This window comes from Ambystoma mexicanum, chromosome 7p (genome assembly GCF_040938575.1).
Source record: "Ambystoma mexicanum isolate Mex_15411 chromosome 7p, UKY_AmexF1_1, whole genome shotgun sequence".
NCBI lineage: Eukaryota > Metazoa > Chordata > Amphibia > Caudata > Ambystomatidae > Ambystoma > Ambystoma mexicanum.
The window spans coordinates 627,937,157-627,952,999 of NC_090939.1; the positions used below are offsets into that span (position 1 = coordinate 627,937,157).

Genomic DNA, 15,843 nt, shown 5'->3' on the forward strand with positions numbered 1-15,843 from the left:
TACAGGTTCTGGAACTTGTTGAACTCCTCGCCCGCCCGCACCCTTTCACTTTCCTCCGCTCCTCCCGTATGACCCCCATGCCCCAGAACAGAACTGTCAACATGACACTCACCCCCCCCCATAATTAAAGTTACCCTGCAGGGCTTTAACATTAACATTTCTTCAATAAGTAGACATGGTCTATTCCTCGCTCTCTGAAGTCAGGAGTTTATGGTCTCGGGGAACCCCTTTCCTCTGATCATCCTCTGTCCTGTGCACCAGAGGTGTCGACATCTTCGAGATCTCCTTGGTAAGACTCATGTGACAAATATTCATCCATCTGCTCCTCTCGTCGGCTCGTTCTCCAGGGGCTGGTTACGGGAAATCTTTTGAAGTGCGAGGAGTTTTGAGTGGTGTGTCCATGGTCTCCTTGAGCTGTGATCATTGAGCCTTTCTTGACCGTAATGACTAGGGGTTCATCTTTGAACGCTGAAGTGCTCTTGTGCGTCTGAGGTTGCTTTACTGTGACTACCTCTCCTACCGCCAGCTTGGACTCTCTGGCTTTCCGTTGCACGTCGGTGTACTCCTTCATTCGTTGTTTTGATGATCTATCGTGGTCTCTCTGCTCAGCCACTGCAGGCCGCTCCCTGTCCTGGGGTCCCAGGTGGGGTAGCCGTGTATGCAAGTCCCTTCCAAACATGATCCTGGCAGGACTCTTCCCGGTGGAGCTGTGTGGAGTGCTCCTATATTCTCTCAGCAATTGATGCAGGACTTGCTCATAAGGCTGCTACGTGAGCCGTGCCACTTGCAGAGCCCCTTTTAGGTTGGCCATGAATCATTTGATAATGCCGTTTGCCTGCAGCCACAGTGGCGTGACCTTTTGATGATGGAAACCCATGTACTCATTGAACCGTGCAAAGTCCTGTCCAGTGACCGGAGGTCCTTTGTCCGTCTTTACTTTCCGGGGAATGCCGTATGTTGTGAAGATGCGATCCCTTACGGGTATGACATGATGTGCTGCTGTCAAGGACACTAGCTGGCCTTCGAGCTATCTGGAGTATTCGTCCATGATGGCTAGGACGTACTCCCCCCCCCTTCGATAGGCCCAAAGAAGTCGGCCACCACGGCTTCCCACACTCCTTCCGAGAATTCTGACATGTGCAATGGATCAGGATGTCGATTTGGGGTGATGAGACAACATGTCGGACATTCCCCCAGGATTTCCTCCACTAGCGAGTCCAGGAGTGGAAACCACACCTTTTGTCTTAGCATGCGTTTCGTGGAGATGACTCTCCGTTACCCTTCATGAGCATGTTCCACCACTTTTCTTTTTAGCAAGGCCGGGATCACCATTTTGTGCGCTTTTAGCATGATGTTGTCTTCTGAGAGGGCTAATTCCTCCTATACTTGTATTAGTCTATCCCCCTCCTTCCGTATGTCCTCTGACTCGACGTGACCTTTCTCTTTGGCTCTTCACCATTGTCCAGATCAGATTCCCCCACACACTATTTGGCACACTGTGTCCGCCTCTAATTCATGAGCTAGGCAAACTGGGTCAATGCCCTGTGGTATCGCTTGCTGGATGAGATAGCGAAGATAGTGATCTACCACGGAGGGTTCAGGGGTGCTTCCACTTCTTGGGTGACAGGACAAGAGGTCCGCCGGGTTCTCTTCCTTGCCCGGTCGGTGCACAATTTCAAATGAATAGTCCTGTAGCCTGAGACCCCACCTCGCAATTCGGGGTGGCATCTTGGCTTGGGGATTGCTGTAGAGGAACAGCAATACCTGATGATTCGTCACTACTTTAAATGGCTTGCCATAGAGAAAAAGATGAAAGGGTTTGCACGCCCACACTTCTGCTAGGCTTTCCCTCTCCACCTGAGAATATGTCTGTTTACTTATCATGTTTACTGTGGCACCAGTGTCTATCAGGAACTCTGTTGGCCATTTATTCAGTTCCATCAACAGTTTGGGCTGTGTTCCGTCTTGTTGGAGTTGTCCAATGCATACACGTAGCCCTTTTTCCTTTGCTCACCGTCCGATGAACTGATGTCTATGTCTGACAGTGACTGTTCTACGAGGTATCTCACATGTCATCTTGATCTCCGCTCTGGACGAGAGCTTGTGACGTACCTTCTTCTCTCCTTTTTGTCTTTCCTGTATAAGTCGTCTCCCGATTCTTGCTCCTGAGGTTCGAGATCTCTTGGTCTGTGCTGAGATCGAACTGTCGCCCGCAATGCCTGTGATGTTGTGAGAAGAGGCCTTGGCCTGTATCGAGTTGCAGCTTCTCTCCCACTGTCTCGCCCTCTTTCTCTGGCAAGGCGACACACCGCCTTGAAGTTTCGTTCCTTGCCACATGCAGAGCACCTCTGGCCCATGGATGGACAGGTACTGTTGTGTGGATACTCGTACCTACACCTATAGCAAAAGGGTTCCTCCTGCCTCCTGTCGCTCTGCAGCTTGTGTATGGATTCTTGCTGTGTGTTTGTGTTGAAACTTTCAACCTGCGTGTCAACTGCTAGTTCAGCCCTGGCCAGGTTAGGATCTCATCAAGAGTCCGGGCCTTCTGGAGTAGTTTTTGCCTGAAAGTTTGAGGTTCACAGCCCGCAATGATTTGGGAGCGCAGGGCTTCCGTGTTCGAATAGTTGGCGAAATCACAGTGCTTCATTTTGATACGCAGACGTAGACATATGCATCCATGGTTTCGCCCTTGGCCTGCTTCGTGCTATGAAATAGGTGGTGTTCATAGTCTACATTAGTATGCAGGGTAAAGTACGCTGACAGTGCACCTTGCAGACCTTGAATGGAGTCAATAGAGGTCGCTGGCATTTCATCAATGATATCTCATCGCAGGCCCCACTGCCAACTTGAGTAAGCACTTCTGTCAAAGTCCCTGATCTATTTGGCCCATCTTGGGCCCATATTACTTGTATCAGGCACCTCACCAACTCACCACCTTTCACTGGCGTAACACCACTGCTGCCTGGTCCATTTTCCGACCTCCTGCTGCCTTCTCTGTGAGGGCGTTGCAACCCTTTTTTCCACTGCAGCCAGGGCGACTTCACTGCCCGCCGTTCCACGCACCCTCGTGCGTCGTTGCCACCTGGGTCCACCCGCGCTTTCTGCGCGCCTCGTCGCCAGTGTGATATCACCTTCCCTGGCCTGAGGGATACCCTGTCGGAGTGTGCACACCGCTGCTCATGGAATAAAGAGACAGAGCCTCACTGCTCTTCAACCCATCTTTATTCATACAGGTTCTGGAACTTACTGATCTCCTTGCCCACCCTGCACTGCGTCACTTCCCTCCCCGCCTCCCGTCCCGCCCCCATGCCCCGGAACGGAACTGTCAAAATGACAATGTGTTTATGGGTTGCACTTCTCCATGGCACCCTGGGGCAGATTCACACCTGCCTCGTTTGTGCCCTCGCCACCCTCTGCCCCCTAGAAATGGGCCTGGTCCAAGGGTAGGCGAGACTGCAGCATGTGGCAGAGGGAGCTTGCGTAGGACGTGGGCTGTTGCCCTGTATGTTTCGAGTATTTGGCACCACCAAATGTTGATGAGTGGGTGGGCTTTACTCCCCCGTGTGGTACGCTTGAGATTTACTCTCTTAGTGGAGGTGGAAGTGCAGCGAAAAGTTTGTGTGCTTTAAACTTTACTGTTTAGTGGGGACAGGGAACAGGCACTCTACAGCGGCATATCCTGTTCCGCGCAGTACCATTGGGCTGCGTGGTACTTGTTATGTAGGCCTTAAGTCCCGCTACGCTGTGACGTAAGGCGCTTTGAATAAAAGCCCTGCCCCCACTCCGCGAGGGCAGTTCCGGGCACAGCGCAGTGCAGACCTGGTGTCTGTGTCCTTCCTTCAGCTCGCGCTGCGCAGCAGGGCCTTCCAGCACACGGCCCTAACTTCACTTCTTCCCGCCGACGCATCGGCCAGGAAGAAGGATACAACATTGCCGACGAAAGGACGGATCGCGTGACACACGCGACGCCCACACAATCAAGCCCTCGCTACGGGCACAATTTTGGGAGCAGAGTGGGGGGCCCATCCCCCACCAGAATTTTTTTTTTCTCTCTCATATTATCCCTCGTCCACCCCATCAACCATCAGGGGTTTGTCCAACACTACTGGACATTATAAACCACGTAAGGACAATCAAGAAAACACAGCAGAGGCCTCGTGTTGTCTCCGGCCACCCATGCTGGTGCCAAGCTACCATCACACATCGGAGAAGAGCCATCTACCAGATACTGAGATGAGGGGGATTCAGCGCACGCCTGCCCAAATCGACCATCACATCCACTCACAATGGCAACTGGCCTGTCTACTCCTAGGCCCAGCATGCCTTCAAGAATTGCAGCCACCCAATCATCTACAATGCCACACACGCGGTCACAGGGAGGCACAACAATGGCGTTCGGTCCTTTCCACCCATACACAGATCCTTCGTCAGTTGGCCCGCGGTGGCAGTTGTGGATACAAAAATTCGTGATGGCCATGGATTGTAAGGATGTCACCACGCCTAGGAAAATGAGGTTGCACCTTTTACTCAATGTGGGTGACGAAGTTTTGCGCATATTCAATTCACTTGTAATCACAGATGGCTCAGACGTCTACCAGTAATGCAAAGACGCTCTTACAGCCCACTTCATGCCTCAACTGAACCCAGACTATGAAACGTTCATTTTCTGCACCACCATCCAGCTGGAAGAGACACTTGACACTTACCACACGAAGCTCAGGAAACTCGCACTCTTGTGCGCATTTGACGACGTTGAAAAAGAAATCCGACGACAAATCATCAACGGAATACATGCGGAAAAACTGCGCAGGATGGGGTTAAGTGAGAAGGGCATCTCCCTAGTCAGGATCCTAGAACACGGACGCCAAAGGGAGCTGTCGCATGCCAGGGTGGCGCACATGAGCACAACCCTGCAGAAACGTCAACCGGCTTCGACGGTGGCAACGATTGCACAAATCACAAACCGCCAACAATTGAGAGACGAGCCCAGTGGCACCAACACTGCACCCCGGTGGTAGTTGAGAATTCCAGGACCTTCTGAATGTGGGTGGTGCGGAGGAACATGCCATGGGAGACGAAGTTGCCCAGCTCAAGGCACCACATGCGGGGCATGTGGCCGGAAGGATCATTACGCAAAGGCCTGCATATCGTCGGGCTCACCACAACAACCCCAAACTCATCAAGATAAGAGCGTCGTGAAAAAAAAGAAACAAGCCAGTCCCCACCGGATTGAAACAACCAATTCGTCGACCGATGAGGAAGGCGATGGCGACTCACAAAAGGAAGCAGAAAATGCACAATGGAGAAAGGGGAGAAAGGTATACTTAGTATCAGCACTCAACCACAGAGGCACAACGCCCATGAAGAGACAGAGAAGACGGAGATATCAAGTGACCAATCAAGGCCAAGAAACCCAGATGACGATAGACACTGGGGTGTCAGTTAACGTCATGCCCATGACCGTGTTCAGGAAACTGCGCCCCCCACCAGCCCTAAAATGGACAGACACACTGCTATTTGCCTATGGATGTGAGACCCCTCTACTGATTGTGGGACGTTTTTGAACAATACTCAGCAGAGGCAACAGAACACAGCAATCCAAAATATATGTCGTAAATGCAGGCATTGAATGCTTACTGAGTGGAGATGCGGCGGAAGACCTGGGATTCATAAGTTTCATCTGTGACTTAACAGATCAAACAGACATAACCAATCTCCTCAACAAATACCCAAGCCTCCTCAAAGGCATCGGATGTATTTGTATTTGTATTTGTTTTATTTATAAAGCACAAACCATCAGGCCCGGAGGTATCAGGGCGCAATTTGTACAAAGTTACAATAATGCATATATACAGACATAAGACTTACATTACATTAATGCATATGTACAGACATAAAAATGACATTATCCAAATAATGACAGAGTTTCTATCTACATACATTACAGTGATTGCAGTGCCGCTAAGGCTTAACAGTGGATATACCCATAGGGTGTACAGAAAGTAATAACAGTGGTCAGCAGGCCAGAGTATGTAAGACAAGAGCATGTCTTAGTGCTGGTCGAAAAGCCAAGATTTGGTTTTGGACTTGAATGTGTTGAAAGAGTCTTCGGCTCTGAAAAGGAAAGCCATCAAACTCCACATCGATGAATCTGTACAACCTCGAGCACTGCGCCACAGACGAACACCATTCCACATAAGAGACCAAGTCGAGAAGGAGCTGCGGGCACTCGAGAAAGCGGGCATCATCAAGTAACAGGGCCAACACCGTGGGTGTCGCCCATGGTTGTGACCAAGAAACCTAAACAACCCGGAAAGGTGAGAATCTGCATTGACATGCGCCTCTCCAATGCAGCAATCATGCGGGAGCGACACATCACCCCCACACTCTACGAGATCATAACGGACCTCACCGGATCCAAATTCTTCTCCAAAGTGGACCTCAACGCTGGATATCACCAACTGAAACTCCACCGGGACTCTAGATACATTACAACATTTTCCACGCACCTAGGCCTGCGCCGCTACAAACGACTATGCTTTGGCATCTCATCACCGGCCGAAGTCTTCCAGCAGGTCATCCAGGCGGTGATATGTGGCATCCCGAGGGTACTCCACGTCAGCGATGACATTCTCATACACGCCAGCGAGAGGGAAGAGCACATACGTCGCTTTGACATGCTCCTTTGCAGGCTAGCGAGTGCAGGCCTAATGATTCACATAGACAAATGCGAATTCCTGAAGGAGATCTCATTCTTCGGGTATGTGTTTAACATTACAGGAGTATCTGCTGACCCTCAAAAAGTGGAAGACATCCGGGCTGCCTCGCCCCCGACCACACCCACTGAGGTACGAAGTTTCCTAGGGATGGCAACTTGCTGCGGGAGATTCATCCCCAACTTGGCCACTATGTCCGAGCCACTGAGAGAACTCACCAAGGCCAGCACGAAATAGGCCTGGAGCCCCACCTGCCAAGAAGTATTTTAACAAATCAAAGCGTCTCTTCTGGCCAACACCACCATGGCATACTACAATCCCACACTGTCGACCTAGCTATACGTCGACGCCAGCCCTGTCGATCTTGGAGCGATCCTAGTCCAAGTGGCTCACACTGGAGAATCGATGCCAATCGCCTATGCGTCCCGCGCCCTGACCCAGACGGAGCAAATGTACTCACACATGGAAAAAGAAGCTATCGCAGTACTGTGGGGATGCCGCCATTTTCACCTGTAACTGTACGGCCGCAAATTCAAGGCCTACACGGACCATAAACCCCTCATCCCCATATTCACAGGCTCCTCATCACACCCTCCTGCCAGAATAGGGAAGTTGCTGCTACACCTACAGCAGTACGAATTCGATTTGGCATACCAACCGGGCAGCGGCAACCCAGCAGAGTTCCTGTCCAGGCACCCGAGAGCAGCCACACCAGGGGAGGTACACGTGGCGGAAGAGACCGAGGCACACATTTGCCACGTCGTCCACGCAATGAAGCCCAAAGCGATCGGCATCAAAGACATTGTGGAGGCGACCCAAGCTGACCCATGTTGTGACCTGGTCAAAGACTCTATGATTTCAGGAGAATGGAAATCCTTCCTTCGGAACGTACATAATCGCACAGCCGAGGCCAGAGAGTTCCTTGCAGGAATGTTCACAGTAAGGCAAGACCTGTCTATCACCGAGGAAGGACTGATACTAAAAGGGACTCGAGTAGTCATTCCCCCAAGTCTACAGAACAGAATCATAGCGTTGGCGCACGAGGACCACCAGGGAAGAGTAAGGACCAAAGCCAGAATCAGACACCGCGTATGGTTCCCTCACATCGACGATCAAGTGGAACAATTTATCACAACATGCCTCCCATGCCAGATCACGAGCGCACCGCCAGACCCTGAACCAATACAGGCGGCAGAGTGAGGGTCCTCGAGATGGGACGCCATTAGCATCGACTTTTGCAAAATCCAGGAGGGCATGTACCTGCCTGTTAGTAGCCGTGGATGACCACTCAAGGTACCCAGAAGTTGAGATTGTATCATCCACAGCAGCAGAGATGGTGATGCCGGCTCTTGAAAAGATGTTCGCCACCCATGGCCTCCCGCGACAAATCCGGAGTGACAATGGGCCCTCCTTCCAAGGGGATGAACTAAAAAAATGCCGATCTCAACATTCAATGCCACCATATCATGCCGAGATGGCCACAAGCCAACGGAGATGTAGAGAGATTCATGCGCACCATCAATAAAGTACTACGTCTATCCCGAGCAAATTCAAGCCCCTGGAGGGTGGACTTATACAGGTTCTTAAGAAACTACAGGGTGACACCCCACAGCACCACGGGTTTACCCCCAGCAGACGTTATGTATGGAACCATAATAAATTCATCCATCCCACACCACCCGAGCAGGGGTGCAGACACCTATGACAATGAGCGCACCCACCGAAGAAGAACGGTGGCGAACGAACACATGAGCATCAAGGGCATGGCTGCCTCCAAAATCGTGTCTGGGTCCCAGCTCCCTGAATGGGGAAATACCGGGCCATTCTGAGTATGGAGGGCCCGGTATTTCGTCCTTCAGGGAACCCGGACCCGGTCCTTCCCCATTCCCATTCGAGCCCTCATAGGGCTCAATGGGAATGGGGAGGGAGCTAACAACGGGCCCATTACGAACAGACCCGTTGTTAGCTCCCTGGTCCCCTCGTGTTTGGAAAAACCAGACGTCCAGAGCGGGTCCCGCAAGGGGACCTCGTAATTGTGCGGAATGGGTTTAATGGCGCCAGCACCATTACCGGCGCTGTTAAACCCATTCCGCACAAGTTTTAATGAGGCCCATAGCGTTATTGGGACACACCGTATTATTACCGTTTGGCACATACCAGGTTGTTTAATGTTTTGTTTGGAAAAAGGGAGGAATGTTATGTACGCCTTACGTCCCGCTACGCAGTGACGTAAGGCACTTTGAATAAAAGCCCCACCCCCGCTCCGCGAGGGCATTTCCGGGCACAGCACAGGGGTGTCCGTATCCTTCCTTCAGCTCGTAATGCGCAGCAGGACCTTCCAGCACACGGCCCTAACTTCACTTCTTCCCGCCGACGTATCGGCCAGGAAGAAGGTTACAACAGTACTGTTTCTCTCTGACTCCCCGCTCTGGGCTGTGAATCCTTCTAAATGTTCCAGATGGAAATTACGTCTCCCGTGTTCTCTCGTTGAATTGTGAACATGTTGCTCCAATCTCAGTCTCTCTCCCGCCATTTGAAAGGTGAAGGTGGCTTCTCTCTGATGTTGCCGCCTTGCTGGTGTAATTTGAAAATGTCTCTCTAGTAGTATGCTCCTAAAAGGTAAAAGTGTGTTTCCTAATGCATCTCATTGGTGTGCTTGTACCGAAGCCGGACATGGAGGCATGGTGTTGCTTTGCTGCCATCTAGTGAACAAAGTGTGAATTGATTTTACAGAGACATGTGAAGTATTTTAGGATATATGTAGCCACGGTGTACATTTCCCTTTCTCTTGTGACTGGCTTTTTGCCACCTTCTAGGTGGGGAGAAGGATGGGCTAGGGGTCGGCAACACCAGTTACTCAGTCCAGCCAGCCGGGATGGGGGAGTGCATGCTGCAAACCACCCATTTGTGGCGAACAGGAGGCGGACGGCCAACCTGTCATTTTGGCAGCTGACGGTGGGCATTACTGGTCCTGGGTATAACCTAACAAACACCACCACTTCTCCTCAAATACAGAATAGTGTGCACAAACAATTAAATAATGCACATGAACCATTGAAAACGTTCAGCCCACTTTCTATTCTTACAATGTAACCTATGCCACCAACACCAGATATTAAAACTATCATCAGCCAGGTAGGTAGCTTAACGGTCTGTTTTTTTGGTATTATACACGTAATTCTGTGACTATGCTGGATGCTCACGCCTAGCTTGCACTGCCCATGCCTATTAGGGTGGGCTCCAGAAGAGCCCTTTACAGAGAGCAGTCCCGGGAGTTCCCGCAGCCTAACAGAGATGTCTTGCCTCCACTCTACCACTCCATCTATGTAGGCAATATCTTATCCACAGGGCCCCATTGCAGCAAGACCCTATTGCAGCTCACATCCAAATGTGTGCCCCAGGGACTCATAACCAACATCATAACCTAGTAACACATTACGATACCGCAGTGGTGGCTGGTGACTTTTTGAACTGGAGGGGTGTACATGGATGTGCCTAAAATGCGAACAAACCACGAGGGCTTTGGGGGTGTTCTTTACTTGAGAACATTTTTTTAAAATGTGCATTTTACAGCAATTTGTTTGAAAAATTGGGTAAAAAGGCACAGTTTGCAATCAATTTTGTATGGTGGTACATGAAACGACCCAATAGATGCAAGTTACCAATAGCGCACATACCCTTTTTCTGCTCCGCATTTTCACTATGCCTTTGCCCACAACATATACCAGTTTATAAAACAGTGTAATGCTGGCTATGCCTACGCATGTCTGTGCATGCTGAAATGTGTCAGTAACTGTGCCTTAAGGGTAAAGCACAAATAAGTGATATATGACAGGTGATTGAAATTGACTTTGGTTGAAGGAAAGTGTTCTTCTCTTTTTGCAGTTTGAGTCTGTCTGGAGAGAGCTTCAGGTTCTCTCTGCTGGAGAGGGTCATGGTCACCGTGGCTGCTTTGGGCTGAGCTACTAGGTGCCTGGCAATGGTCAAGGCTACTAACCTATTGGAGTGCAGGGAAGGATTAAGGCCACCCGGGCTGTTTCACACTGGGTTACTGTCACTGTCCCTAGCCCAGTGACTTGGACCAAAGGAGGATGACTAGGGGAAAATCTATATACTGCCCGTGCCGCCACATCAATTGGCTTTGGCGTAGCCACCGGTCCCCTGAGTCATCCCCTTGCCACTCACTATGACTAGACAGAGGTCTGGACTTCAACACACATCCATCCAAAGTGCAAAGATTTGATGGCAGTAAGAGCTCAGTTTGCTGCCATGCCTTAACCGCTTAACACCCCAAGATCATTGTGCTAACACAGACTATTTCCACCTTAGTAATGGATTGCTAGCCACAACTATCTTAATGAGTTCAACTTGCTTCCATGAAGCACGATAAAGGCTGCCCGGTTTGAGTGGGGCATGGAAGACTGATGAGACAGTGAGTTTTTATTTACCAATGAATTTGAGCGATTTTGAGACTAAAGTTATTCAGAAACAAACATCAAGTATAGTGTGACTGAACAGCTGTTTTATGAAGTTGTGACATTCAAATAGAATACAACCAAACTTAGAAAGGTTATTTTCAAATAAAATTATGTCCTTGCAACTGACTTTCCAGTAAGCATTTAAAATCATTGAATTTACCAAGCAGGGTTTAAAAAATCACCAATTATGCAAAAGAGTTGTTACTTGCATTTCTAGTGCACACTTGGCAGCGGATAATAAATAGTTGGCCGGGCTGTTTTCCCCTGCAGTGTTGCCTGTATTTCTTATCTTTCCAGTCTGCTGTCCTATGTGTGTGATATTACAATAATCCATGTATGGCTAACATTCATGCCTCAAATTAGGGTGCATCAAAGCAGCCAGCAGAAGCCACCGTGAATAAAAGCTCTTCACCTGCAACTCCAGCTGTTCCGGAAGAATCCAGCCAGGAAGGCAAGGGTGACCCGGAAGTGCCTCGTCAGAGAGCACACACAGTGTCGCACCCCATCTCTGGTAAGGAAGCCCTATTCAAAGGGTAGCTTTAAACTGTGCCCTGCTACTCTCCACTTATCACCCTTAATTATTAATTGACATGAACATTTGGATTCTAAGTGAAGAAAAGCATATTCTTTTGCAAAAAGCAAAACATATTGAATGACTGTTTAGCTTTTAAAATCCATGGATTTCCACTAAGCATCTTTACGTTGCATAAGTTGTGATCATAAACAAGTTGAAAGTGAAAATGATCCCACCATACTCGAAATGATAATCAAGTATCTCAGTATAATCACGACCCTCAGCCCTATGAAGCATAGCCGAAGGTTGTAGACTCCTGAAACTAGCTTGGGGTCAGACACACCAAGAGATGTTTCATCTGTGGTGGGCAATTTACTAATGAAGACTCCCTGGTTGTTTCATTTGCTCATTGTGTATATACATTTTGACGCTTCAACCTAAGAAAAATTGCCTTAAATTTAAGTTGGATGTGTTACATAATAATTACCATAATGATGTGAGGCACAAAATAAGTGTTGAAATGGTATTTTTAATGGTTTAAGGATTATCGCAATGGGGCATATCCAAGTCAGTGACAGAGATGCGATGCTGACAACTCTGCCTGCTTGTGGTTTGCTCCCATAGTCATATGAATTGCTCAGTAGCTACCTTCTTTTTTCACTATTAAATGAAGACCATTTACAAATAGGTTACAATTGTATAAGGCTAACTAATTTGTTTAGCTTTTCTTAACATACTTTTTCTATATATTTTCAAATTTCATGACTATCTATGTGGACATGACAAGGTTAGCAATTGATTTGTGTCTCCATTTAGTTTCTCATTAATTGAATAAGGCCTGCAACTCTAATGTTATCTCTTTTCCTTTTTTTACCGTTGGGAAATCCTATTGCCTTATAACTTCCATGAGCCCATGACTTCAACGTCTGTATTTCTCTTATTACGTCATGTACGCCTGCGTTTTTCTTTCGTAGGGATGTCTCTTTTTTTACTTGGTTAGTACTGAGGACTTTCGTTCAAGTCTACAGCACAGATATGCACTTTTAAAGGATTATAATTGTTGTACACAGCCCTCCAGCTAAGTGTCAGACTATTTTGCCCCAACATTTATGGAGTAAGAACATTTAAAACAAAAAATAGGAAAGTGTGCAAACATCGGGCCCTCCCCCTTCTTCTTCCTGCGCGGTTTGGATCCGTGGAGCCAGCAGAGCAATGCCGCAGGAAGGATCTCTAATACTGTTACTACCTGGTCTGAAAAAGAACTTCAAGGAAAAAGGCATCTTTTGAATTTTCATAAATTACTAAGTGCAAAGAAGTTTGAAGCACAAAAAGATATATATATATTTTTTTTATTACTTGTGTTTAATCACATGTGATTTTTACAAGATTGGTTTTGCATCAAATTCAAAGCCACGATGCGTCATCAGTTCATCAAAACGTCACAGCAATGCTGAACTGAGGACCTCAAGTCTTTCTTCATCAAGTAAAATCAAGGATAAAGGTCTAAGTGTGGGGATGACGCCTTCTCTCATTAAGGAGAACTCAGGAGAGGGCAGTTATGTATAACTGAACTTGCGATTTGGACCTGCTCAGGCTTTTGTCTGTTAATGTTTTTTATTGGCAAGTCCATGATTTTTACGTTTGCCAAGGACCATCTTGTGGTTTCTCCTGAAATCAATCGATTCCAGACCGTGTCTTCGTCTACGATTGCAAATCCTGTGAGTAAGGGCCATAGGTACACTGATCTATATTGCCTCATTTCTGGGCATGACATTACCAGGTGTCTTACTGTTTCTGGCTGCTCCAGGTTTTGCAGGGACGGCATTCGTTGGACCTGGAAGTCGATTTTATGGCCAACATTTCGTGTGTCACTGAGGTATACTCTTGCTTTCATCATTGTTTTTCGTAGCAGTTTATTCGGGAATTTAATACAGTAATTCAGGGGAGTTTTTATTTTATTGAATGTTGGAGGAAGGTGCACTAGGGGTTTGTTCTCGTTTGCTTTCGCGTAGGTGTCAATCCAATCTTTATATTCCATTTTTGTTTTTACCCTTTGTGGGTTGTTTTTCAGATCTTCTTCTGTACATGCAACGGCTCTCAGTTTTACTTTTTGGAGGGCGACCCATTTATTGAGTGTTTTACATTTTTCAGTGTTTTTCTGTAGAGTAGCATGGAACTTTGGTCTACGAAAGCAGCTAAAGATAGAAGGCCTAACTCGCGGCTAATTGCAGCCATAGACGTCGATTTGGGCAGGCCCAACACCGACTTCCATATCATGCCTTCTAGATTTGACCATATTGAAGTGGGCATAGTAAGGGTTGTGTCCATTCCGTGTATGAGCGAGGGACTGCTTTCGTTTTATAGAATTGAATAGCTGGCAGCAGCAATAATCTTCCAAATTTGATATTGATCGATCTTATTTGAGCCGTTAACTGCTTTGCTTTATCCCATAACATTCTCTGCATCATAGTCTCTTGAGTTGAACCATCGATGGTCACTCCCAGGTATTTGTAATGGGACACTATTTCAAGTTTGGATTTTTCCAGGAACCAGTACTGTTTCTTGCTACTTGAGCTCTTTGCCTTCGTTTTATCCAAAATCAAAATTTTTGTTTTGTTTTTATTGATTTCCAAGTTATTGTCTTCAATGTAGCGTGCCAGGTTAGTCAGTTTACGCTGTAGACCGATTTGGGTGTGATCTATTAGAATTAGGTCATCAGTGTATAGTATTCTTGAGATTGATGTTGTTCCAATTTTCGGCGGGAACGCTCTAATTTTCGCTTCAGAATATTGGTAATCTCCTAGGAAGGCAATGAAAAGAGCCAGGGATAGAGGAGAGCCTTGTTTCACTCATCTGTTTGTTGGACTTTCCTCTGACAGTGTTGCTTGGCGGTTTAGTCGTACATGTATCTTTGTATTTGAATGCAGAGCAATCACCAGGTCTAAGATTGAGATCGGACAGTCCCAGGCTTCCAGTTTGGACCAAAGTTTTTTACGGTGGACTTTGTCGAAAGCTTTGGATAAGTCGACAAACACCAGGTAGACTTTAGGAGACCCTGCCGTGACTTTTGACTTTAGAATGTTCAGCAACATGAAGTTCACGGATGTGCCTCCGTTTTTCTTGAAACCCATTTGAAAGATGTCTGCGCAGGGCGCATTGTTAGCCCATTTCCGTAATTAATTTAGCAAAAGGGTTGCATAGATCTTCCCAATAATATCAAGAAGTGCTATTGGTCTGTAGCTCTCTGGATTTTCTCTACTTCCTTTTTTGAAAATCGGGATGACCGTTGCTTGCTGCCAGGACTCGGGGATCATTTTTGCTTTTCCACAATGTCCAAAGATTTTACTTATTATGGCTGCCCATTCACCAGGTGATTGCTTCAAGTCAATGTTAGTCAAGCCATCTGGGACCGGGGCTCTGGAGTTTTTTAGTTTGACTATCACATTTTCAATCTCCTCAGGATCTGTCACGACAGCCCATGTTGATGCTGTTTCCCATTGGGGAGTTTTGGTACAAGATGGCGGGAAATCGAAGAGGGATGCAACATGAGTTATCCACTTCTCTTCGGATACTGAGTTCGAGATGTCGTCAGTAGGCTGTGTATTTTTAATTAAAGCCCAGAAGTCTCGAGATTTTTTTGTACTTAACGCTCCGAATCCTGTAGGTATAATGCCAGTATATGCTGTTTTGTCCATCTGGTATACGCCTTTGATTCTGTTTCGAAGGTCGACCATGATTCCGCTGTGTTTGCCTTTTTTGCCTTTCTTTTCAATTTCGTATCCATCTTCTTTTTTCAACCACAGCCTTGTCATATACGTGTTTGAATGTTTCGCAGGTGTCTTTGTGACCTGCCGGCTTTCTTTTGTAGGCCAGTAGAAGTGGTAGGTGGTTTGGTCTCAATTCTTTTTGCGACATTGTCTTCTTTACTGCTAGTGGATTATATTTTGCATTTATCTCCCTTACGTCTGCTGTTGACAAGCGTAGTCGTGTTTGTTGCTTATTTACTGATACATTATGATTGTAGGTCTGTTTTACCGGGCGATTTCCCCGCCATGAGAAGTGGAGCAGGTTATGATCACTATGGTTGGTTCTTTGTACCTGGAAAGTCTGTATGTTGGATAGGAGTCCCTGACTT

General features: G+C 47.5%; 1 protein-coding gene across 4 annotated transcripts in view; it reads left to right on the top strand.

Moving 5' to 3' along the window:
- The window catches only part of CRACDL (CRACD like), a 1,245,069-nt gene that overhangs the window by 1,164,032 nt on the left and 65,194 nt on the right, over positions 1-15,843 (top strand). For all 4 annotated transcript variants that reach the window (XM_069636650.1, XM_069636646.1, XM_069636647.1 and 1 more), the window contains one exon: positions 11,558-11,705. In XM_069636650.1, coding sequence (XP_069492751.1) covers positions 11,558-11,705 — 148 coding nt within the window. The remainder of the gene's footprint in view (positions 1-11,557; positions 11,706-15,843) is intronic.